This window comes from Balaenoptera ricei, chromosome 1 (genome assembly GCF_028023285.1).
Source record: "Balaenoptera ricei isolate mBalRic1 chromosome 1, mBalRic1.hap2, whole genome shotgun sequence".
In the NCBI taxonomy this organism is placed as follows: domain Eukaryota; kingdom Metazoa; phylum Chordata; class Mammalia; order Artiodactyla; family Balaenopteridae; genus Balaenoptera; species Balaenoptera ricei.
The window spans coordinates 135,877,465-135,904,403 of record NC_082639.1 but is presented as its reverse complement, the minus strand read 5'-3'; the positions used below and the strand labels follow the sequence as shown (position 1 = coordinate 135,904,403).

The 26,939-nt window shown below is 37.3% G+C and overlaps 1 protein-coding gene across 2 annotated transcripts in view; it reads left to right on the top strand.

Annotated features, from left to right (window-relative positions):
• Nucleotides 1-26,939, top strand: part of RC3H1 (ring finger and CCCH-type domains 1) — a 99,434-nt gene that overhangs the window by 31,274 nt on the left and 41,221 nt on the right. For both annotated transcript variants that reach the window (XM_059936810.1, XM_059936802.1), the window contains exons 2-5: nucleotides 5,637-6,011; nucleotides 17,165-17,285; nucleotides 18,311-18,550; nucleotides 19,201-19,376. In XM_059936810.1, coding sequence (XP_059792793.1) covers nucleotides 5,781-6,011; nucleotides 17,165-17,285; nucleotides 18,311-18,550; nucleotides 19,201-19,376 — 768 coding nt within the window. In that variant the 5' untranslated portion in view covers nucleotides 5,637-5,780. The remainder of the gene's footprint in view (nucleotides 1-5,636; nucleotides 6,012-17,164; nucleotides 17,286-18,310; nucleotides 18,551-19,200; nucleotides 19,377-26,939) is intronic.

Genomic DNA, 26,939 nt, shown 5'->3' with positions numbered 1-26,939 from the left:
TCATTTCCTGCCTCTTCAGTGCCTTCACATTACTCTTCACATTATGACCAAATACCATACTATGAGTTAAAAGATCCTGTAGTTTTTGGTTCCTTCTAATTCTTTAGTCTCATCTCATATCTTTCTCTCTTGCTCCCTGTTTATTTTTTGTTTTGTTTTGTTTCGTTTCTGGCTTCCCTGTTGCTTTGGTTTTTCTCAAGCTCCCCAATTGTATTATATTCTGTCTAGTCTCAGAACCTGTGGTTATGCTTTTCCTTTACCTAAAATCTACATACACATATTACGTATTATTCTTTCCATAACTTTTATTCAGCCTTCATCTTCAAATCTTAACATAAATATCACTTCTGCAGGGAAGCAATGCCCTACACACAACCTCACCCCCATTTGGTTAGATTATCTCAGTTATATGTGCTTATATCTCCCTGTCCCTTACCTGCATATCATTTACCATAACTTGCAGTCATGTTATTTAGTTGTATCATTATTGTTTGTATAGCTAATGAAGGAAATAATGTTAGCCCCATGCAGACTTGGAATGATTTGCTCACTGTTTTTTATCTCCAATACTGGGCATGTAAGAAAGACCAATAAAAATTTTTTTGCAAGTAGCTAATGTTTAATTTTTACTGGGAATGGAAAAAAGGTTTCTGGGTATAATTTCTCAGAAGAACTGGTTTAATGAAGAAAGAGAAGAGTTGTAAATAGTAGCATTAAAATACTTTTTTTCCACTTAATATATATTTGTAAATCAACCAATTTGGATAAAGAAACTAAAAGGAAAGTATAATGGCTTATCTGTGGAGGTGGGGTGGGAATGAGGACTAGAGAGGTGGGAGATAGCCCTGGGAGGGAGATATTTCACTGTAATTATTAAAATTCTTTTTGACCCACGTGATCATATATTACTTAACACTTTTTTTTAAGAGTCTGATGAGATTGTGGTGTAAATACAGAGAAAATATATGTTCTTATAAATTATTGCTTTTATTTTTTCTATATTCTTAAGTTTTCAACAGTTATTTTATTTCAATATGCCTGGATCAGTGATTCTTATCTTCCCTTTCCCTCCCTCTCCAAACAAAACACATCTTTAAGAATCTGATAAGTCATGGATCTTATTCCTAGAAGAATGAGCATGTTGTATATAAACAGCTTTATGTAGCATTTCCAAGGCTGATGGATACCTTAATCTGTGCCAGATATTGTTAACTGTAGTTTTAATATGCAAGGATATTTATTAAATCTTTCAGATATTCAGTGATGGCTTTATGTGCAACGTAATCCAGTGGGGGAGCAGGGGATACTGAAAGTAGGATTCAGGAAACTTGGTTTCTGATCTTGGCTCTGCCATTATTAAGCTGTATGACTTTGAGTGAAACTCTTTTACTTGTCTTTGGTATCCTCCATGTCAAGTTGGTATAGTGGAAAGTGCATAGACTTTAATGTCAAGTACTGGCCTGAAGTTGATGTGTTTTGACTTCACCACTACTACCTGTATGACCGTGGACAAATTCTCTGAATGTTATTTTATTTCTCTGTGAGAAGAAGGAAAATGATTCCAACTTCTTTGGGTTTTAAAGATTAAATGAAAAGAGGTGTTTGAAAAAGCTTAATAACACTTATTACTGATAGAGATATACATAAATGTTAGTTACCTCATCTTGGAAAATTAGGCTAGAACTAGATTCCTCTAAGGTATCTTTTATCAATGATTTCTCTTAGGCTTCTATTTTAAATAGTTCCGTTATGACAGAATAATTTGGAAAATTTGTTATAACAGCACTGATCTGAAATCACGTGGGAGAGCAGTGAGGTATTTTAAGTCTGTAAAACTGATGTTGACCATATTTTCTGCCTGTTTTCTGTATTCTACTGTGCTGGATATGTAGTAAATCTCCAAATACTTGCTGCAATTCTAAGATTCATGAAACACTAATGTAGGTTAGACTTTCTTAACCTGGAGTCTTTAAATACCCAAGAGATCTATGAATAGATTTTCACAGGTCTGTGAACTCTTTGAAATGAAATGCAAAATTTTTACTGTGCCTAAATTGTAGTGAGAAACAAGCTGTAGCTTTCATAGTGAACAAGGCAGATTAGGTCTCTGTTCTCATGAAGTCTACATTCTAATATAAGATAGACACTGAGTAAACAAATAAAAATATAAGGAAGTATAACTTATAGATGGTAGAACTATTTTGTAGAGAATTTAAGTACAGTGATGGACTAGAGAGTGACTTAAGAGATTATTTTAGCATTTTAAGTGGTCAGGGAGTTCTGAGGAGTTGACATTTTTGGCGACATCTAAATGATAGAGTGGCCTTCAATTCAAAGATTAGACAGAGAGTCTAGCTAGTACTAATATCCTAAGATAGGAACAAGCTTCACTTGAGTAGCTGAAGGATAGTGGAGTGATGGAGACAAGTGTTAGAAACTGAAGTTGGAGAGATAATTACAGGTCTTATCATTTAGGGCTTTGTAAACCAGAATATAATATCCAGATTTTATTCTCAATGTAATAGGAAGCCATTTCAAGATTTTCAACTGGAGAATGATGAGAAAAGGAAACTCAAGATAGAACCCTGATAACTCACTTCAACATTTAGGAGTTTAAGAGATCAGAAACAATAAGCCAGTGAGTTGGCAAGGATGAGGGGAGTGTGGTTCATTGACACTTTCAAGAAGGAGGGAATAGTCATGTTTCATATCTTGTTGAGAAGACAAGTAAGATTAGAACAATGACCTAATCATTAGATTTGTCAACAGTGTTGTCTGCCGTGAGAACGAAATTACTGTGAACTTAATAAATAGCTATTAGGGGACTTTCTTGGTGGTCCAGTGGTTAAGAATACACCTTACAATGCAGGAGATGCAGGTTCAATCCCTGGTCGGGGAACTAAGATCCCAGATGCCACGGGGCAGTTAAGCCCACATACCACATCTTCTGAGCCCACGTGCCACAACTACTGAGCTTGCACACTCTGTAGCCCGTGTGCCACAACGAAAGATCCTGCATGCCACAACGAAGATCCTGCGTGCTGCAACTAAGATCCAACACAGCCAAATAAATAAATATTTTTTAAAAATAGCTATTAGCAGCTTTGTGACATTGGTCTTTTCCTTTTTAACTTTCAAAAATTTTTAAAATTCTTTTATATTTCACTTTTGTGACATTGGTTTTTGAATGAACCTGCAAGTAATTCTTCCTTTTTTAACCTTTAATCTGTGGGTGGTGATATGGTTAAGAGTTTGGGTTTTGAGCCAGACTGTCTGGGTTAATATTGCATCTCTATTTGTTTTTAGCTTATTCAGCCTCACTAAACCTCCGTTTCTCATGGAGTTGACAGTTGAACACGGGGGTTAGGGGTGCTGACCCTCCGCTCAGTTGAAAATCTGTGTATAATTTATAATTGGTTCTCCGTATATGCAGTTCCTCCTCATCTGTGGTTCCGCATCCAAGGATTCAGCCGACTGCAGATCATGTAGTACTGTAGTATTTACTATTGAAAAAAAAAAATCCATGTATAAGTGGACCCTTGCTATTAAAACCCATGTTGTTCAGGGGTCGACTGTATCTGTAAAATGGGATAACAGTAGTTACCTGCCTTTTATAATTTTGTTCTGTGTAAAGCAGTTAGCTGTATAAATAGTAAAAATTATAATGATTGTGCAATAAAACGTTTATATTTTGTGCTCTTTGGGGTTTCTCTAGTTTTATAGTGTTTAAGGAAATAAAGTGCTGTGTTTTAACTTTGTTTTATGATTAATTAACATGTTAAGTGCTCTACAAGACCATACTGGTAAAAAGGAAAGAACCATTAACTCATCTTAAGTAGAGATTAACTTAAGATCAGATTCTTTGTAGGCATTATTTTAAACTGCCATGCTAATCTATAGAAAAGTTTGTATGGATGATACTTTATCAACTTAATCAACTTCAGCAAACATTTCTGACTAATATCCAGTCCTCGTTCTGAATATTATGTCTTCCAAACACTTTTTTTCCTTTATTTTGGAGCATTCTACAACCCCATGTACAATTGTAATTGTAGCATTTGACTCTACAATTGAGTGATTACATACTGTATTTTCTTTTTTAGCACTCTGGATGATAGTCTCATTTTTATTAAGTAATAATTTAATATAAACATACTTGTAGCTACTCATTCTGTTTGCAGATGCATTTTATTTAAATTATTTATAATTAAAACATTATAGAAATCAAAATGTGGACAATTTCTTTATTCACTTTCTTATTATTGCAAGGGCGATTTGGACGTATACTCAGATAACTTTAATTTTAGATCTTAAATGTGATTAACTTGGTAACTGTTTAGGTTCTTAAATTTTTTTTCCACTGTCCATTTATCTGATAGCACACTTCGCAGAAACCCAGACAAAGCTGAGGTTACTCAGAAGGCAGATACTATGAGTATGCTGTTTCACTATTTCCCTAACAATTCAGAGTCTGGCACACAGTAGTAATAGTGCTTAGTAAATATTTGTTGAATGAATGGATACAGTTTTTAGCATACCTAATAGAAATTGTTCTCTCAATAATGGGCTTGCATTTAAGGTTGAGTTACTTCAATAAAACATGAATTAAATGTAATGCTTGAAGAGTAAAATGGGTAGATAATTTACTTTTCTAATAATTACAGCTTAAATGACATTTTTGTTTCCATCTTTGTAAGCAGTCTCTGCTGAGCATGATCAAATTGTTAAGAACTTGTAACACTATGTTACTTTATTGTTCTGTGCACCAGTTCTCATTTTTAGAAACTACAGTTAAAGTACTGCAGGTATTGTTTAAGATGTGTGCTAGAAACTTCAGATTAGGTTTTGTATGTAAAGAAAATTTCTGTTAGATGCAGGTGATAAGTTTTGTGATTTGGTTTTTATCCCCTACCAAAAGGAGAGGGTAGACAGTGAAATTTGACTGTGTATGTGTTCTGGTTAACTGTATTGACCTATCATTTTTAAATTTGGGAATTTAAAAAATCTTTTGAAGGTAAATACTTTTAACTATGTTCTAACACAACATACTGTAGCAACAAGTATAAACCATAACAATCTTTACAAGTAAATAAAACTCTTAAAAATAAACCTTAAAAAGAACCCCACGGTCTCTTTTTATCTCATTACCCACACTGAATTTGATGATAAAGTATTTTAAGGTAGATTTTATTTTAGGCCAATTTTTTTAAGACTCTTTATTAGGGTGTAACATACACCGAAATGCGTATGCTGTAAGTGTAAAGCTTGATAAATTTTCACAGCTGAACATATTAATGTGTTCAGATCAGAATATTATTAGCTATCTTAAAAAGGCTAATTTTAAAATATAAAACAATCATAAACTTAGATAAACTTGAGAGACTTACATTTTGGATCTAACTTTATTACTCTCTTGTCACCTTCAGCAAGTTATTTCCTCTTTTTGGGGTCTACTCCCCATCTCTAAAATGAGGGGATAAGACTAGATGTTTTATTATGGCTCTCACTTTGTAAAAATGCAAAGAGGTGTGGACTATGTTGATATAAATGTGGTATAAAATCTTATAGGTAGTAGGGTGAGAATGTACAGTTTAATTGAAAAGGAAGACGCTCATTTTTTTTTCTTTGTTTTTCAGGTAATATTTCACACTATGTGCTGACTGTATTTACAGAAGATATTTAAAAAAAAAAAAGATAAACTTTTTTCAAAGATTTTGATTCCAGTGGAATCTTTGCTTTAGATTTTGTGTGTGTGTGAGTGAATTGTAACTCCAGAAACAATGCCTGTACAAGCTCCACAGTGGACGGATTTCCTCTCCTGCCCAATTTGCACTCAGACTTTCGACGAAACAATTCGAAAGCCCATCAGTTTGGGTTGTGGCCATACTGTCTGCAAGATGTGCCTGAACAAACTCCACCGCAAGGCTTGCCCGTTTGACCAGACCACTATCAATACAGACATTGAACTCCTCCCAGTAAACTCAGCATTGCTGCAGCTAGTGGGTGCTCAGGTAAGTTGAGTAACTTGTTATCCTTTTAAATTTCTGTATGTGTATTTTTTCCTCCCGAGGGAAACTTGTTAAGATCTGGTAATATAGCATTCTATTTTTTTTTTTTTAACATCTTTATTGGCGTATAATTGCTTTATACTGGTATGTTAGTTTCTGCTTTATAACAAAGTGAATCAGCTATACATATACATATATCAACATATCTCTTCCCTCTTGCATCTCCCTCCCTCCCACCCTCCCTATCCGCCCCCCCAGGTGGTCACAAAACACCAAGCTGATCTCCCTGTGCTATGCGGCTGCTTCCCACTAGCTATTGGTTTTACATTTGGTAGTGTATATATGTCCATGCCACTCTCTCACTTTGTCCCAGCTTACCCTTCCCCCTCCCCCTCAAGTCCATTCTCTAGTAGGTCTGCGTCTTTGTTTCTGTCCTGCCCCTAGGTTCTTCATGACAATTTTTTTTTTTTAAACCACTGTACACTCTAAGATTTATTTATTGATTGATTGATTGCTATGTTGGGTCTTCGTTTCTGTGCGAGGTCTTTCTCTAGTTGCGGCAAGTGGGGGCCACTCTTCATCGCGGTGCGCGGGCCTCTCACTATCGCGGCCTCTCTTGTTGTGGAGCACAAGCTCCAGACGCGCAGGCTCAGTAGTTGTGGCGCACGGGCTTAGTTGCTCCACGGCATGTGGGATCTTCCCAGACCAGGGCTCGAACCCGTGTCCCTTGCATTAGCAGGCAGACTCTCAACCACTGCGCCACCAGGGAAGCCCCCATGACAATTTAAAAAAAAAATTTTTTTTACATTCCATATATATGTGTTAGCATACGGTATTTGTTTTTCTCTTTCTGACTTACTTCACTCTGTATGACAGACTCTAGGTCCATCCACCTCACTACAGATGACTCAATTTCGTTTCTTTTTATGGCTGAGTGATATTGCATTGTGTATATGTGCCACATCTTCTTTATCCATTCATCTGTCGAAGGACACTTAGGTTGGTTCCATGTCCTGGCTATTGTAAATAGCACTGCAATGAACATTGTGGTACATGACTCTTTTTGAATTATGGTTTTCTCAGGGTATATGCCCAGTAGTGGAATTGCTAAGTCGTATGGTAGTTCTATTTTTAGTTTTTTAAGGAACTTCCATACTGTTCTCCATAGTGGCTGTATCAATTTACATTCCCACCAACACTTCAAGAGGGTTCCCTTTTCTCCACACCCTCTCCAGCATTTACTGTTTGTAGATTTTTTGATCATGGCCATTCTGACTGGTCTGAGATGATATCTCATGGTAGTTTTGATTTACATTTCTCTAATGATTACTGATGTTGAGCATTCTTTCATGTGTTTGTTGGCAATCTGTATATCTTCTTTGGAGAAATGTCTACTTAGGTCTTCTGCCCATTTTTAGATTGGGTTGTTTGTTTTTTTGATATTGAGCTTCATGAGCTGCTTGTAAGTTTTGGAGATTAATCCTTTGTCAGTTGCTTCATTTGCAAATATTTTCTCCCATTCTGAGGGTTGTTTGTTCGTCTTGTTTATGGTTTCCTTTGCTGTGCAAAAGCTTTGAAGTTTCATTAGGTCCCATTTGTTTATTTTTGTTTTTATTTCCATTTCTCTAGGAGGTGGGTCAAAAAGGATCTTGCTGTGATTTATGTCTTAGAGTGTTCTGCCTATGTTTTCCTCTAAGAGTTTTATAGTGTCTGGCCTTACATTTAGGTCTTTAATCCATTTTGAGTTTATTTTCGTGTATGGTGTTAGGGAGTGTTCTAATTTCATTCTTTCACATGTAGCTGTCCAGTTTTCCCAGCACCACTTATTGAAGAGGCTGTCTTTTCTCCATTGTATATTCTTGCCTCCTTTATCAAAAGTAAGGTGACCATATGTGCATGGGTTTATCTCTGGGCTTTCTATCCTGTTCCATTGATCTGTATTTCTGTTTTTGTGCCGGTACCATACTGTCTTGATTACTGTAGCTTTGTAGTATAGTCAAAAGTCAGGGAGTCTGATTTCTCCAGCTCCGTTTTTCTTTATCAAGACTGCTTTGGCTATTTGGGGTCTTTTGTTTTTCCATACAAATTGTGAAATTTTTTGTTCTAGTTCTGTGAAAAATGCCAGTGGTAGTTTGATAGGGATTGCATTGAATCTGTAGATTGCTTTGGGTAGTAGAGTCATTTTCACAATGCTGATTCTTCCAATCCAAGAACATGGTATATCTCTCCATCTGTTGGTGTCATCTTTAATTTTCTTCATCATTGTCTTATAGTTTTCTGCATACTGGTCTTTTGTCTCCTTAGGTAGGTTTATTCCTAGGTATTTTATTCTTTTTGTTGCAATGGTAAATGGGAGTGTTTCCTTAATTTCTCTTTCAGATTTTTCATCATTAGTGTATAGGAATGCAAGAGATTTCTGTGCATTAATTTTGTATCCTGCAACTTTACCAAATTCATTGATTACCTCTAGTAGTTTTCTGGTGGCATCTTTAGGATTCTCTATGTATAGTATCATGTCGTCTGCAAACAGTGACAGTTGTACTTCTTCTTTTCTGATTTGGATTCCGTTTATTTCTTTTTCTTCTCTGATTGCTGTGGCTAAAACTTCCAAAACAATGTTGATTAATAGTGGTGAGAGTGGGCAACCTTGTCTTGTTCCTGATCTTGGTGGAAATGGTTTCAGTTTTTCACCATTGAGGACGATGTTGGCTGTGGGTTTGTCATATATGGCCTTTATTATGTTGAGGTAAGTTCCTTCTGTGCTTACTTTCTGGAGGGTTTTTATCATAAATGGGTGTTGAATTTTGTCAAAAGCTTTTTCTGCATCTATTGAGATGGTCATATGGTTTTTCTTCAATTTGTTAATATGGTGTATCATATTGATTGATTTGCATATATTGAAGAATCCTTGCATTCCTGGGATAAACCCCACTTGGTCATGGTGTATGATCCTTTTAATGTGCTGTTGGATTCTGTTTGCTAGTATTTTGTTGAGGATTATTGCATCTATGTTCATCCATGCTATTGGCCTGTAGTTTTCTTTCTTTGTGACATCTTTGTCTGGTTTTGGTGTCAGGGTGATGGTGGCCTCTTAGAATGAGTTTGGGAGTGTTCCTCCCTCTGCTATATTTTGGAAGAGTTTGAGAAGGATAGGTGTTAGCTCTTCTCTAAATGTTTGATAGAATTCGCCTGTGAAGCCATCTGGTCCTGGGCTTTTGTTTGTTGGAAGATTTTTAATCACAGTTTCAATTTCAGTGCTTGTGATTGGTCTGCTTACGTTTTCTATTTCTTCCTGGTTGAGTCTCGGGAGGTTGTGCTTTTCTAAGAATTTGTCCATTTCTTCCAGGTTGTCCATTTTATTGACATATAGTTGCTTCTAGTAATCTCTCATGATCGTTTGTATTTCTTCAGTGTCAGTTGTTACTTTTCCTTTTTCATTTCAAATTCTATTGATTTGAGTGTTCTCCTTTTTCTTCTTGATGAGTCTGGCTAATGGTTTATCAATTTTGTTTATCTTCTCAAAGAACCAGCTTTTAGTTTTATTGATCTTTGCTTTTGTTTCTTTCATTCCTTTTTCATTTATTTCTGATCTGATCTTTATGATTTCTTTCCTTTTGCTAACCTTTGGGGTTTTTTGTTCTTCTTTCTCTAATTGCTTTAGGTATAAGATTAGGTTGTTTATTTGAGATGTTTCTTGTTTCTTAAAGCAGGATTGTATTGCTATAAATTTCCCTCTTAGAGCTGCTTTTGCTGCCTCCCATAGGTTTTGGGTCGTCGTGTTTTCATTGTCATTTGTTTCTAGGTATTTTTTGATTTCCTCTTTGATTTCTTCAGTGATCTCTTGGTTATTAAGTAGTGTATTGTTTAGCCTCCATGTGTTTTTATTTTTTATAGATTTTTTTCCTTGTAATTGATATTTAGTCTCATAGCGTTGTGGTCGGAAAAGATACTTGATACGATTTCAATTTTCTTAAATTTACCAAGGCTTGATTTGTGACCCAAGATATGATCTATCCTGCAGAATGTTCCATGAGCACTTGAGAAGAACATGTATTCTGTTGATTTTGGATGGAATGTCCTATACATATCAATTAAGTCCATCTTGTTTAATGTCTCATTTAAAGCTGTGTTTCCTTATTTATTTTCATTTTGGATGATCTGTCTGTTGCTGAAAGAGGGGTGTTAAAGTCCCCTACTATGATTGTGTTCCTGTCGATTTCCCCTTTTATGGCTGTTAGTATTTGCCTTATGTATTGAGGTGCTCCTATGTTGGGTGCATAAATATTTACAATTGTTCTATCTTCTTCTTGGATCGATCCCTTGATCATTATGTAGTGTTCTTCTTTGTCTCTTGTAATAGTCTTTGTTTTAAAGTCTATGTTGTCTGATATGAGAATTGCTACTCCAGCTTTCTTTTGATTTCCATTTGCATGGAATATCTTTTTCCATCCCCTCACTTTCAGTCTGTATGTGTTCCTAGGTCTGAAGTGGGTCTCTTGTAGACAGCATATATACGGGTCTTGTTTTTGTATCCATTCAGCCAGTCTATGTGTTTTGGTTGGAGCATTTAATCCATTTACATTGAAGGTAATTATCAATATGTGTGTTTCTATTACCATTTTCTTAATTGTTTTGGGTTTGTTTTTGTGGGTCTTTTCCTTCTCTTGTGTTTCCTACCTAGAGAAGTTCCTTTAGCATTTGTTGGAAAGCTGGTTTGTTGGTGCTGAATTCTCTTAGCTTTTGCTTGTCTGTAAAGGTTTTAGTTTCTCCATCGAATCTGAATGAGGACCTTGCTGGGTAGAGTAATCTTGGTTGTAGGTTTTTCCCTTTCATCACTTTAAATATGTCCTGCCACTCCCTCTGGCTTGCAGAGTTTCTGCTGAAATATTAGCTTTAACTTTATCGGGATTCCATTGTATGTTATTTGTTGTTTTTCCCTTCCTGCTTTTAATATTTTTTCTTTGTATTTAATTTTTGGTAGTTTGATTAATATGTGTCTTGGCATGTTTCTCCTTGGATTTATCCTGTATGGGACTCTCTGCGCCTTCTGGACTTGATTAACTATTTCCTTTCCCATATTAGGAAAGTTTTCGACTCTAATCTCCTCACATATTTTCTCAGTCCTTTTCTTTTTCTCTTCTTCTTCTGGGACCCCTAGAATTCGAATGTTGGTGCCTTTAATGTTGTCCCAGAGGTCTCTGAGACTGTCCTCAATTCTTTTCATTCTTTTTTCTTTATTGTGCTCTGCAGTAGTTATTTCTACTATTTTCTCTTCCAGGTCAGTTATCTGTTCTTCTGCCTCAGTTATTCTTTTGAGTCCTTGTAGAGAATTTTTAATTTCATTTATTGTGTTGTTCATCATTGTTTGTTTGCTTCTTAGTTCTTCTAGGCCCTTGTCAGACGTTTCTTGTATTTTTTCCATTCTATTTCTGTGATTTTGGATCATCTTTATTATCATTACTCTGAATTCTTTTTCTGATAGACTGCCTATTTCCTCTTCATTTGTTTGGTCTGGTCGGTTTTTACCTTGCTCCTTCATCTGCTATGTGTTTCTCTGTCTTCTCATTTTGCTTAACTTACTGTGTTTGGGGTCTCCTTTTCACAGGCTGCAGTTTCGTAGTTCCCGTTGGTTTTGGTGTCTGCCCCCAGTGGCTAAGGTTGGTGCAGTGGGTTGTGTAGACTTCCTAGTGGAGGGGACTAGTGCCTGTGTTCTGGTGGATGAGCCTGGATCTTGTCTTTCTGGTGGGCAGGTCCACGTCTGGTGGTGTGTTTTGGGGTGTCTGTGGCCTTATTATGATTTTAAGCAGCCTCTGTTCTAATGGATGGGGCTGTGTTCCTGTCTTGCTAGTTGTTTGGCATAGGGTGTCCAGCACTGTAGGTTGCTGGTTGTTGAGTGGGGCTGGGTCTTGGTGTTGAGCTGGAGATCTCTGGGGGATTTTTGCCATTTGATATTACGTGGAGCTGGGAGGTCTCTGGTGGACCAATGTCCTAAACTCGTCTCTCCCACCTCAGAGGTACAGGCCTGTTGCCCGGCTGGAGCACCAAGACCCTGTCATCGACACGGCTCAGAATAAAAGGGAGAAAGAAAGGGAGGGAGGAAAATAAAGTTATTAAAATAGAAAACAGAAAGTAATTATTAAAAATAAAAAATTTTTTTAAAGTAATAAAAAAAAAGAAAGAAAGAGAGAGCAACCAAACCCAAAATAAATCCACCAATGATAACAAGCACTAAAAACTATACTTAAAAAAAAAAAAAAAATGGAGAGACAGAACCCTAGGACAAATGGTAAAAGCAAAGCTATACAGACAAAATCATACACAGAAGCATACACATACACATTCACAAAAAGAGAAAAAGGGAAAAATATATATATATCGTTGCTCCCAAAGTCTGCTGCCTCAAGGTGGTATGGTTCGTTGTTTATTCAGGTATTCCACATATGCAGGCACATCAAGTTGATTGTGGAGATTTAATCCGCTGCTACTGAGGATGCTGGGAGAGATTTCCCTTTCTCTTCTTTGTTCTCACAGCTCCTGGGATTCAGCTTTGGATGTGGCCCCACCTCTGCGTGTAGGTCGCCTGAAGGCATCTGATTCCCGCCCAGACAGGACGGGGTTAAAGTAGCAGCTGATTAGGGGGCTCTGGCTCACTGGGGGGGTAAGGTTACGGATTGCGGGGTGAGCCTCTGGTGACAGAGGCTGGCATGACGTTGCACTAGCCTGAGGCGTGCCATGTGTTCTCCTGGGGAAGTTGTCCCTGGATCACAGGACCCTGGCAGTGGCGGGCTGCACAGGCTCCCCGGAGGGGAGGTGTGAATAGTGACTTGTGCTTGCACACAGGCTTCTTGGTGGCTGTAGCAGCAGCCTTAGCATCTCATGCCCGTCTCTGGGGTCCGCGCTGATGGCCGTGGCTCGCGCCCATCTCTGGAGCTCCTTTAGGCAGCACTCTTAATCCCCTCTCCTCACGCACCAGGAAACAAAGAATCAAGAAAAAGTCTCTTGCCTCTTCAGCAGCTCCAGACCTTTTCCCAGACACACTCCCGGCTAGCTGTGGTGCCCTAGCGCCCTTCAGGCTGTGTTCACGCAGCCAACCCCAGTCCTCTCCCTGGGATCTGCCCTCCGAAGCCGGAGCCTCAGCTCCCAGCCCCTGCCCATCCCAGTGGGTGAGCAGACAAACCTCTCAGGCTGGTGAGTGCTGGTTGGCACCGATCCTCTGTGTGGGGATCTCTCTACTTTGCCCTCCGAACCCCTGTTGCTGCACTCTCCTCCATGGCTCCGAAGCTCCCCCCTCCGCCTCCCGCAGTCTCTGCCCGTGAAGGGGCTTCCTAGTGTGTGGAAACCTTTCCTCCTTCACAGCTCTCTCCCACTGGTGCAGGTCCCGTCCCTATTCTTTTGTCTCTGTTTTTTCTTTTTTCTTTTGCCCTACCGGGGTACGTGGGGAGTTTCTTGCCTTTTGAGAGGTCTGAGTTCTTCTGCCATTGTTCAGTAGGTGTTCTGTAGGGGTTGTTCCACAATAGATGTATTTCTGATGTATTTGTGGGGAGGAAGGTGATCTCCATGTCTTACTCTTCTGCCATCTTGAAGCTCCTCCTGCCTTCTATTTAAGTAGATAAAATTTTGTTCAGTACTGTGCAGATCCTTTATTTCAGTACGTTAAGGAGATTTGTTATGGTGGTGCAGTGTTTCTCAGTCACTGTACAGTAACATTCATTCAGTCTGGTGGTCAGACTTTCTCAACAGCCTTAGCTATCAGATCACTAGAGAAACCTAAGAGGTAAGTCACAAGAACTTCTTAATATTGAAGAAAATATTATTCACAAAATAATTGCATTTTACTTAATAGGAAAAGTGAAGCTGCTTCAGACTATTTTACTTAGTAGACACTAACTGAAATGAAAGATCAAGAAAGTGACGAAAACTATAGAACACAGCCTTTGGGAACCATTTGTCTAGAGTAGGAGCAAATACCCCTAGGTACCGAAATATGAAAGTTACTCTAGTAATTCTGAAGGTAATACTCTGAAAGTTTTGTGTCAGTATTCTCAAGGTAGAGATCAGTAGTATCTTCAGAAGGTTTCACAAAGCCAAGGGAAGCAGGCTTTTCAGAGTTAGGTATGATTCACTTAAACCTTAAACAACCCCTCACTGTTAATTTGCATAGTGTGAGTCTAAAGTATCATATGTTTACCATAAATCATTTTCCAAATAAATATACTGGAACTTTGGACATTAATATTTATATTAATATTAGCACCACTAATATTTGCTAAATCAGTCTTCCTCTAAGTTGATAAAAAGTAGGGAAGGTTGATATTATGTATGTAAGAGATAAAGAGAGCAGTTTTCGAACAGCTTATTCCAAAGGAAAACTTACTGGGACTTCCCTGGCGGTACCGTGGTTGGGACTCCGTGCTTCTACTGCCGGGGGCATGGGTTCAGTCCCTGGTTGGGGAACTAGGATCCTGCTTGCCACATGGGGCAGCCAAAACAAAAGGAAAACTTACTTTATTTACAAATCTATCTTGATGATGTCGCCAACACTACAAAATATTAATATTTGTCAGAGGGAAATTGCATTCAATTGTTTTTCTTCTCTTCCTATACTTAATTTTTCATTTCATAATCATTTCTCTTTTTGTTTTGAAAATTCCATTATGACATTTTGGAAATGTTTTAAAAATAGACTTATCGGGGATAACTATTTTATTAATATAATATTTTAATAACAAATAACCAAGACTTACTTTTTTTCATAAAGTTGTCTAAGGATGAACTAATTCTTTTTCTACAAAATGAGTAAGACCTTGTCATGTCTTAACTGTAACAACTAATGTTTATGAAATTCGAGGATAGGACATTTTAATCCATAATAGCCATTATTTTAACCCCCCAGATTTCCATTAAAAAACTGTTAGAAGTAATAAATGAATTAAGCAAAGTTGCAGGATACAAAGTTAACATGCAAAAATCGGTTTCATTTCTGTACACTAACAGTGAACAATCCAAAAGAAAATTAAGAAAATAATTTCACTAACAGTAGCACCAAAATAATAAAATACTTAGGAATAAATTTAGCGAAGGAGGTGAAAGACTTGTACATTGAAAATAAAACATTGCTTAAAGAAATTAAAGAAGACATAAATAAATGTAACGACATCACCTGTTCACACACTTAATATTATTAAGATGACAGTACTACCCAAAGCAATCAACAGATTCAATGCAAGCTTTTTCAAAATCCCAATGATGTTTTTTGAAGAAATAGAAAAACCCATCCTAAAATTTATATGGACTCACAAGGGACCCTAAATAGCCAAAACAGTCTTAAAAGAAGAACAAATTTGAAGGAATCACACTTCCTGATTTTGAAACTGCAAAACTCTAGTGATCAAGACAGTGTGGTGCTGGCATAAAGATTGGCATTTAGATCAGTGGAATAGAATAGAGAGTCCAGAAATAAACCCACATATATGGTCAAATGACTTTTTACAAGATTGCCGAAACCATTCAATGGGGAAAGGACAGTCTTTCCAACTAATGGTGCCGAGCAAACTGGATATCGAAATGCAAAAGAATGAATTTGGACCACTACCTCACACCATATACAAAAATCAAAATAGATCAAAGGCTAAAAGTAAGAGCTACAACTGCAAAACTCTTAAAAGAAAATATTTGCATAAATCTTTGTGACCTTGGAGTAGGCAGTGGTTTTTTTATTTATTTTATTTTATTTATTTATTTGGTTGTGCCAGGTCTTAGTTGTGGCAGGCGGGTTCCTTTAGTTGCAGCTCGCTGGCTCCTTTGTTGCAGCACACAGGCTCCTTAGTTGTGGCACGTGGGCTCCTTAGTTGTGGCATGCATGCAGGATCTAGTTCCCTGGCCAGGGATCGAACCCGGGACCCCTACATTGGGAGCATGGAGTCTTAACCACTATGCCACCAGGGAAGTCCCTAGGCAGTATTTTTTTAGCTATGACACCAGAAGCACAAGGAACAAAAGATAAATCAAACTAAATCAAAATTTAAAACTTAGTGCTTCAGGGAATTCCCTGGCAGTCCATTGGTTGGGACTCCGCGCTTTCATTGCTGAGGGCCTGGGTTCAATTTCTGGTCAGGGAACTAAGATCCCACAAGCCATGTGGTGTAGCCAAAACAAAACAAAAAACTTAGTGCTTCAAAAGACACTGTCAAGAGAGTGAGAGAACAACCCACAGAATGGGAGAAAATAATTGTAAATCATATGCCTGTAAGAAACTTGTATCTAAGAACGCTTACAACTCAATTATAAAAAGAACATGATTTTTAAATGGGCAAAGATCTGGACACTTCACCAAAGAAGATATACAGGTGGCAAATGAGCAAATAAAAGCTTGCTCAGCATTGTTTGTCATTAAAGATTTGCAAATTACAACAACAATCAGAAGTACAAACTACTATGTGTAAAATAAGTAAGCTACAAGGATATATTGTACAACAAGGGGAATATAGCCAACATTTTATAGTAACTATAAATAGAATATAATTTTTAAAAATTGTGAAAACAACAGCAACAGTGAGCTACCATCACACATAAATTAGAATAGCTAAAATTCAAATCATTGACAGCACGAAATACTGGTGAGGATGTGAAGCAAGAGAGACTCATTTATTGCTGGTGGGAATGCAAAATGGTACAGCTACTTGGGAAGTTATTATATGATTCTGTTTATAGGAAATGTCCAAAATAGGCAAATCCGTAGAGACAGAAAATAGATTAGTTTTTTCCTATGGCTGGAGGGGGTTTGGGAGGAAATATGGCAGGGGTGACTATGGGGTTCTTTTCGGGGGGCCATGAAAATGTTCTAAAATTGTGATGGTTGTATAACTGAGAATATACTTAAAGTCATTGAATTATATACCTTAAATGGGTCAATTATGTGATATGCAAGTTATATCTCAATAAAGCTGTTACAGAAACAAAACAAAAATTTAAAAGTGCAGTAATTTTGTGTGTATGTATATAAAAGATCTTTTGAAAGAATTCAGTAAATTTAATGGGAGTTTTGATGTCACTGGTGTTAGAGTAGGAGTGCATAAAACATACTGAATAAAACATTTGATTATAATTAATTAGTGAGCACTCAAACACACTTTTTTTTTTTTTTTTTTTACCTCTAGGTTCCTGAACAGCAGCCCATTACTTTGTGTAGTGGGGTTGAAGATACAAAGCATTATGAGGAAGCCAAGAAGTGTGTAGAAGAATTAGCACTGTACCTGAAACCACTCAGCAGTGCTAGAGGTAAATCAGATGAAATTATCCATGCTGAGCACGTGTTCATTAAAGATGCTTTTGTCACCATAAAAATTGTGAGCTATAAGTGAATGTTAACGAAATTCATTTATTTATTGTAAGCCAAACCCACTGGTGCTAAATAATATCATTACAAACCACATCAAATAAAGTAGTGAGTTTAAAGTTTATGTACTATTTATTGGAAACATTTTTTGAATGAGTTGCAAAAGTAAGTATAAACACACTAGTGGTTTCAGAAGGGCTCTCTATCATTTGACAACTCTAAATTGTCAGCCTTCTATCCAGTTTTGTGTGGTATGCTGTTGGGGATACAATAAAATTGGAAGTTGCCATTACTGTCTTGCCATTATGGCTTGTTTTCATTAGGAAGGTGAGCTTAACCACTAGGAAATATACCAGACCTGTTAGGACCTCAAGATTTGGGTTTTTTGGGGTTTTTTTTTTTAACACCTTTATTGGAGTATAATTGCTTTACAATGGTGTGTTAGTTTCTGCTGTATAACAAAGTGAATCAGCTATACGTATACATATATCTCCATATCCCCTCCCTCTTGCGTCACCCTCCCACCCTCCCTATCCCACCCCTCTAGGTGGTCACAGAGCACTGTGTTGATCTCCCGGTGCTATGCGGCTGCTTCCCACTAGCTATCTATTTTACGTTTGGTAGTATATATTAAGTCCATGCCACTCTCTCACTTTGTCAAGATTTGGGTTTTTAATTACTAATATTGACTGGCCTTTTTTTCTTTATTTCTCCATGATTAAAATGAATAATGATATATTTAATGTCATAATGAGTGTTAACATTTGCATGCAATAACAGCTTTTGTATACTTTTAAAATGCAAACTAGGCTTCACTTGTGTAATTTGTATTGTTTGTTTTAAATATTCTGATAGAACCCAGAACTATTCCACATAGCCATAAGTCAATCAGCCCATCAGAGGAAGTTTTTCTGGACTCTAAAATTACATTGGAAACCTAGAAATAACTTTATTTTCTGTTTTAAAGGAGTGGGTCTGAATAGCACTACTCAGAGTGTTCTGAGTCGCCCAATGCAGAGGAAGCTGGTGACTCTGGTCCACTGCCAACTAGTAGAAGAAGAAGGCAGGATTCGTGCCATGAGGGCAGCTCGATCTTTAGGTGAACGAACTGTTACAGAGCTCATTCTCCAGCACCAGAATCCTCAGCAACTCTCTTCCAATCTTTGGGCAGCAGTCAGAGCTAGAGGCTGCCAGTTCCTTGGGCCAGGTATATAATTAAGTTTGATATTTACTATACTAGTAATTCTAAAAGTATAGTGTAGGAGCTATAAGTGATGTACAAAGGCTAGTTCTTTGCAATATTCTGTTGTTATCAAGTAATATCCCACTTGGTATCCCACAATAATGGCTTGGGTAATTCCATGTCAGTTTTCCAGGATACTTAAAACTTTTAATGCCAAAAGTTTATTCATTTTGATAGAGGTTTTCCCTAACTGTATTAATCTTTTATCTGCTTGCTTTCTTTTTTTTTTTTTCCATACACATAGCTATTTATTACGCCATTGTTAGTTGTGGCAGAAATGAGAAAGAAACGTACTGACCATCAAATGAATGAATGAGCTGCATACCAGTTGATTTGAAAAGCTATCCACAAAGTATTTTTAGGTAGAGAAAGGAAGCAGGAAAATATATAATATGAATCCATTATTGCATTATCTGCTTTCTTAAATAAAGTATATGGTATATAATAAAAAATTGCCCCCAAATGGTTCAAAAGTGTAACTGAATATCAGTTGTTATTGTGTTGCCCATTAATTAAGTGGTACCTGTAGAAATTATTAAATGTTTCCCTTCTAAGAAATGGAGTTATCTTATCTCTGTACATGATAAATTTTGGTTTTGCTCAACTTTTCCTAGCAATGCAGGAGGAAGCTCTAAAGCTGGTTCTCCTGGCCTTAGAAGATGGTTCTGCTTTGTCAAGAAAAGTATTGGTTCTCTTTGTGGTGCAAAGGTTGGAGCCACGGTTTCCTCAAGCCTCTAAAACTAGCATTGGGCATGTTGTCCAGCTCCTTTATAGAGCCTCCTGCTTCAAGGTATGAACCTATGGTAACTTTCAGCTTAAAAGGAAACGTCCTTTCCCCAAACTTAGGTAGTAAGACTTTGAGTTTAATAAAGTTGCCTGTATCTTTTCATAAAATTTTAGCAGTTTTTCTTTTCTCTTTTAAAGAATATAGATGGTGTCCTGTTAAAGTTAAATCTTGTATTGAATTTTGTATGTTAGATATTGTACAACATAGATTAAATCAAGGCTTATAGATTTTTGTATTTGAAGAGACTAAAAAGCCATGGCCGTTTTCCACCAAGACTGCAAACAGAATTGGTCTAAAGAGAGAGAGTCATTGAAGCAGGAGTACATTTTATTTGGCTATTTGCTCCTGATATAATTCCACATATACAGTACTGGAGCTCCATTTGCCATTTTGGTTTTAGTATATATAGTAATGCTGGACATGTCCTTTGTATGCCAAGTTGAATCAGCACTACTTCAAACACTGGTGCCCACTATGTATCACTTATTGTTCATCCTGTTTTCCTAGCTTCTTAATGTCAGGGCTTCTTGCTTTTGACACAACACATAACAAGTACTTCATGGGCCAGGGAAGCATGTCTCTAAAAAATTGTTAATTCATACAAGCTATAAGGAGGTCACCACATTCCCTCATCAGACACTGAAACTAAAAAACTCCCACATTAGCCATCCTGCTATATTCTAATCTTGTCATTTTTTGAGAAGGATAAAATGGTTCACAAAATCAACAGAGCATATAGATTTAACTTAAAAAAAATTTTTTTTAAGTTCTAGCTAAATGCCAATATTATTCTGTTTCTTTCTAGACTCAGATTATATACTGAAAATGGGGTGTGGATTCCACGTCTGTACCCACCCCTCTTGTTTTCCCTACGTCCCTCTGGAGCTCTCAGAACCTCAACTGGTCCAGATTGTCCCTGAATAACTCACATTTGTTGTAATGGTTGTAATAACCTGACTGTACAGTGTAATCCAGAATACATTTCAGAATGTCTGTCTGCTTCCAGTGTTACTTCTCCATTAACAGCGCCAGATAGATACAGTATAGGACGCTTAAGAAATAAAGGGAAGGAAATCCAGCCCTCCTCTGTGAAGAAGAATAAGGGGCTCAAAAACGCCAGAATACCCCAAGTGAACCTTTCTCAATCCTAATTAAAAACGTTAATAGTAATTTTAAAAAGATTGGAATATGTAAAAATCCAATTATTTTTCACTTGGGTCATGATTATGTCCCTTTATTTCATTGTCCACCTGCTTTCTTCTTTTGGTGGCAGTTTGTACTATACTCTCAATCATGAACAGATTCATCTTCTCTCATCACAATAGGTCCATACCCTAAACTGTATTCACTGTTGCAGAGTTTCTATTAAGGGTCTGCCAATACCCATTTCATCTTCTTCATGGAACTCAAATCAGCATTTTCCTTTCTTTGCAGGTGTTTGTGTCCGTATAGCTGTGTTCTAGCTGGGTCTTTTTAGCATCTCTTTTATTTCCATTGGAAAAGCCTTTTCAAGCTGCAGGATAATTCTAGGCATTTTTAGTACAGTACAGTTCCAGGACTTCAGACATTGCATTTCTTGGAAATCTTTGAGTGTTTTTAGTTAAGAGAGTTTTGAGAGCCAAGTCCATGGAACCAGTACATCATATAGAAAGCATATACTACATTTTAATGAGATTTAATGTATATTGAGAGAGTGTTTCATACATATACATATACATTTGGTCTTTTGACTTGCCTTTGAATAGGAGCAAAATATATTTAGTTTTTGTGACTATAGTTCTTGATGTTTATCTGTTTGGTCTCTCTATGGACTTACCTAACAAAGTTTAAGTTAGACCTTCTTATAATAAGAATGGAATACAAGTAAAAATATATCAGTATGACCTGGAAGTCCTGACTAAGATAGTCTATTGTTTCTTTGATGGGAGGGGAAAAAAATTGGGAATTTTCTATAGAGGAATTTGAGTCTTTATGGGAATAAAAGATTAGCAAGGCAAAAAATGTTGTAAAATATGTTAGGATATAGGTGATCCTAGACTAGAATTAATTCTTTTACTTTGATTTATTAGGGCTTTGGCCTGAATCCAGCTTGACTTAAAATATGAATTATTAAGGGTGATACTACTAGTACCTACCTCAACAAGTTTAAAGAATTAAATGAGTTAATATGTCACTATAACAGTTAATAAGGTAACTTAACACACTGGCACATACTATGTGCTCAATAAATGTTAGTTATTTTTATTGCTAAAAAATATTATCATCATTGTCGTACAGCATCTTAGAATTTGCACTTTCAGGTGGTGACCTAACCTACAAAACTGCAGGGAGAATTAAACCAAATACAAATTAGTCATCTTTAGAATCACACCAGCATCTGAAGCTCTTTCAGTTATTGAGTACCAGCTATCTCAATACCAGGCAAGCCCAAGAGTAATAATCCATAGATATGAAGAAGAAGCATGGTGTTTTTCAGAATACTTGTATGAGTATTTTCTTCTTTTTTAATTCCACATCTTTATGGGAGTATAAATGCTTTACAATGTTGTGTTAGTTCCTGCTGTACAACAAAGTCAATCAGCTGTTTGTATACATATATCCCCATATCCCCTCCCTCTTGAGCCTCCCTCCCACCCTCCCTATCCCACCCCTGTAGGTCATCACAAAGCACCGAGCTGATCTCCATGTGCTATGCAGCAGCTTCCCACTAGCCAGCCATTTTACATTTGGTAGTGTATATATGTCATTGCTACTCTCTCACTTCATCCCAGCTTCCCCTTCCCACACTGTGCCCTCAAATCAGTTCTCTATGTCTGTGTCTTTATTCCTGCCCTGCCACTAGGTTCATCAGTACCGCTTTTTTAAATTCCATGTGTATGTGTTAGCATACGGTATTTGTTTTTCTTTTTCTGACTTAACTTCACACTGTATGACAGATTCTAGGTCCATCCACCTCAATACAAACAACTCAATTTCGTTCCTTTTTATGGCTGAGTAATATTCCATTGTATATATGTGCCACATCTTTTTAATCCATTCATCTGTTGATGGACACTTAGGTTGCTTCCATGTCCTGGCTGTTGTGAATAGTGCTGCAATGAACATTGTGGTACATGTTTTTTGTTTTTTTTTTTTTTAATCTTAAGGAATTTATTGACTGATAACAGGAGTCTAGAAGTAGGGAGGTTCCTATCTGGCTAATTCACCAGATCAACCACATCCTCAAAAACCCAGGCTTCTCCCATCAGTCTTTTCTGCATCTCAGGTGGATCAGCTGCTCTTCACGTGGCTGCCCAATGGTGGAAGAAATTCCCAGCTCACATGCTCAGACACTAAGAAGCAGAGGAAGAAAGTTTGACTTCCTTGTGTCTCCTCTTAAGAAACCTTTCCCAAGAGGGACTCCACTGTCCCTCCAACAGATGTCCCATTGCATCTCATTGTGAATGTGACACACTAGGTCACATGACACTTCCTAAGTAGTCTCCAACTCAGATAATGGAATTGCCAGCATTGGCTTAGACCAGGGTTTATTCACCTTTTCTGTGCCATGGGCCCCTTTGGCAGTCTGGTGAAACCTAGGGACCCCTTCCCAGAATATTCTATTTAATTGCATAGAATAAAATGACCAGATTACAAAAGAAACCAACTATATCAAAAAATATATTTTTTAAGTCATACAGGAATAAACTTGCTTCTTTATTAGTGCACTAAATAGCAAAATCTAGTGGCAGATCTAATAACAACCATAATTTTTAAGTAGTGATGAAGGTAAACAATGTTCTGAGATACCTGTAATAACTTTTGTGATATGAAAATATTTGTGATTTCCATTGGTGACAAAGTCACAAGTTACTGCTAATGATACTGTGGTTTGTTGCTTACATTCATAATAGAAGGAAATGTTAAATTTCAGTTGGAGTTTAATGAAAAGAAAGACATAGTTTTTTTTTTTCTTTTTTCCCAATGAAAGATTGTGAATCCCATGCATTCCATCCACGGACCCTTAGTAGGGGTGGTCTGTGGACTACATTAAAAGCCCCTAGCTTAGATTAATTAAGATTCACATACTGAGTCTGGGAGTGGGCAGCTCTTTACTGAGACAAGTGGCTTCAAAGGAGTGTGGATATCTAAACTAAAGCAGGACTAACTCAAGCAAAAAAAGAAGTAAGAGTGTGAAGAGGGTGGGAGAGTAGGGTAGAGGAGGAGTGGGGTGATCTTGACTCCAGGGTCTGCTCCGTGTAGGGTCAGCAAGGGCTTCCTTCAGAGGGAGAACACTTCTCATCAATGGAGGAAGAGACCTTGTCAAGGGGACTCAGACATACTAGGATTCCTGCCAACCTTGGCATCTTACATACTGCCCCCCGCCCCCCCCCCCCCCGTTTTATTTACTTTTGTTTCTTGGTTGGTTTTCTTTAAACATCTGTATGTATGTCAAGGTACAGATATAAAACTTGCCCTTTACAAATATTCAGCCTACTGGAATATATCCCTTCTATCCCACTCCTTAGAAGTGACTACAGCTCTCAGCTTAATGGATGTCTTTTCAGACTACTTGCTATGCACATGTGATATCCCACCAGCTTACAAACTTTCTTGTGTTAGCAATGCAGAGTACCAGGCCCTGCCCTCCCCCATGCTGGTGAATGAGAACAGCCTCAGTGTGCTAGATGCTAAACTCACAGTGTCCCCTTTGATTCCCCAAAGACACTTGAGGTTCAGGCAGGGGAGGTGGCCCTCACACCGCATACCTCAGAAGTCGCAGAGCTGAGATTTGAACCCATGTCTATCAGACCCCAAAGTCCATTCTCTAAATGCCATATGTGTTGGTTTGTAGAGCTGTACCTGATGGTCCAGTCATTTTTTCCCTTTTTTTTTTTAAGGAGTGGGGTGGGCATATTCCTGGAACCTGGCTTGGATGGTGCCAACTTGAAATGGGCGTTCACATTGAAGTGTTCAGGTGTCCCATCAGTAAGGCTTGAGTCTCCTAAATCATTCACAGGAGACTCCAGACGTATATTCAAAAGGCAGCATTGGAAGCATGAGAAGAATTTACAGTAAAGCTAAAAAACAAGGCAAAGATGTCCTCTATGAGTTCCATAATTTAACATTATCTTGGAGGTACTGACCAATGCAGTTAGACAAGAGAAAAAAAAAATAAAGCTTATACAGATTGGAAAGAAATGAGAAAGATAATCTTACTTGGGGAGATCATTAATCAGATGAAAAACTATTACAAGCAAAAAAAATTCAATAAGGTGGCTGGATACAAAAGTTAAAATACAGAAACCAATAGCACTCACGTTTATGCAAGCTGCATCTCGTTAGAAGACATACAGAAGAAAAGATTACATCACAATAGCAGCAACACAGGTGTTTTGGAATTAATTTTTTTAAATGCAAAGTCTGTAGGAAGGAAACATCTAAATGCTCTCTTCTCCTCAACATCTTATTATAAAAATTTTAAAACATAAAAGTTTAAATAATTACATGGAGAACACCCATATACCCACCACCTAGATGCTCCAGTTAACATTTTTTGTATTTCACATATATTACACATATCAGTCCATATATAATCCTTTTATTCATTCAAAAATCCGTTATTTTTGTTTGTTTCTTTTAATTAATTTATTTATTTTTCTTATTAGTCATCCATTTTGTACACATCAGTGTATACATGTCAATCCCAATCGCCCGCTTCATCACACCACCACCCCCACCCCTTGCTGCTTTCCCCCCTTGGTGTCCATATGTTTTTTCTCTCCTTCTGTGTCTCAATTTCTGCTCTGCAAACCGGTTCATCTGTACCATTTTCTAGGTTCCACGTGTATGCGTTAATATACGATATTTGTTTTTCTCTTTCTGACTTACTTCACTCTGTTATGACGGTCTCTAGATGCATCCACGACTCTACAAATGACCCAATTTCGTTCCTTTTTATGGCTGAGTAATATTCCATTGTATATATGTACCACATCTTCTTTATCCATTCGTTTGTCAATGGGCATTTAGGTTGCTTCCATGACCTGGCTGTTGTAAATAGTGCTGCAATGAACATTGGGGTGCATGTGTCTTTCTGAATTATGGTTTTCTCAGGGTATATGCCCAGTAGTGGGATTGCTGGGTCATATGGTAATTCTATTTTTAGTTTTTTAAGGAACCTCCGTACTGTTCTCCATAGTGGCTTTATCAATTTACATTCCCACCAACAGTGCAAGAGGGTTCCCTTTTCTCCACACCCTCTCCAGCATTTGTTGTTTGTAGATTTTCTGATGATGCCCATTCTAACTGGTGTGAGGTGATACCTCATTGTAGTTGTGATTTGCATTTCTTTAATAATTAGTGACGTTGAGCAGCTTTTCATGTGCTTCTTGGCCATCTGTATGTCTTCTTTGGAGAAATGTCTATTTAGGTCTTCTGCCCATTTTTCAATTGGGTTGTTTGTTTTTTTTAATATTGAGCTGCATGAGCTGTTTATATATTTTGGAGATTAATCCTTTGTCCGTTGATTCGTTTGCAAATATTTTCTCCCATTCTGAGGGTTGTCTTTTCGTCTTGTTTATGGTTTCCTTTGCTGTGCAAAACCTTTTAAGTTTCATTAGGTCCCATTTGTTTATTTTTGTTTTTATTTCCATTTCTCTAGGAGGTGGGTCAAAAAGGATCTTGCTGTGATTTATGTCAAAGAGTGTTCTTCCTATGTTTTCCTCTAAGAGTTTTATAGTGTCCGGTCTTACATTTAGGTCTCTAATCCATTTTGAGTTTCTTTTTGTGTATGGTGTTAGGGAGTGTTCTAATTTCATTCTTTTACATGTAGCTGTCCAGTTTTCCCAGCACTACTTATTGAAGGGGCTGTCTTTTCTCCATTGTATATCCTTGACTCCTTTGTCATAGATTAGTTGACCATATGTGCGTGGGTTTATCTCTGGGCTTTCTATCCTGTTCCATTGATCTATATTTCTGTTTTTGTGCCAGTACCGTATTGTCTTGATTACTGTAGCATTGTAGTATAGTCTGAAGTCAGGGAGTCTTGATTCCCCCAGCTACGTTTTTTTCCCTCAAGACTGCTTTGGCTATTCACGGTCTTTTGTGTCTCCATACAAATTTTAAGATTTTTTGTGTTAGTTCTGTAAAAAATGCCATTGGTAATTTGATACGGACTGCATTCAATCTGTAGATTGCTTTGGGTAGTGTAGTCATTTTCACAATATTGGTTCTTCCAATCCAAGACCATGGTATATCTCTCCATCTGTTGGTGTCATCTTTAATTTTTTTCATCATTGTCTTATAGTTTTCTGCATACTGGTCTTTTGTCTCCTTAGGTAGGTTTATTCCTAGGTATTTATTCTTTTTGTTGCAATGGTAAATGGGAGTGTTTCCTTAATTTCTCTTTCAGATTTTTCATCATTAGTGTATAGGAATGCAAGAGATTTCTGTGCATTAATTTTGTATCCTGCAACTTTACCAAATTCATTGATGAGCTCTAGTAGTTTTCTGGTGGCATTTTTAGGATTCTCCATGTATAGTATCATGTCATCTGCAAACAGTGACAGTTTTACTTCTTCTTTT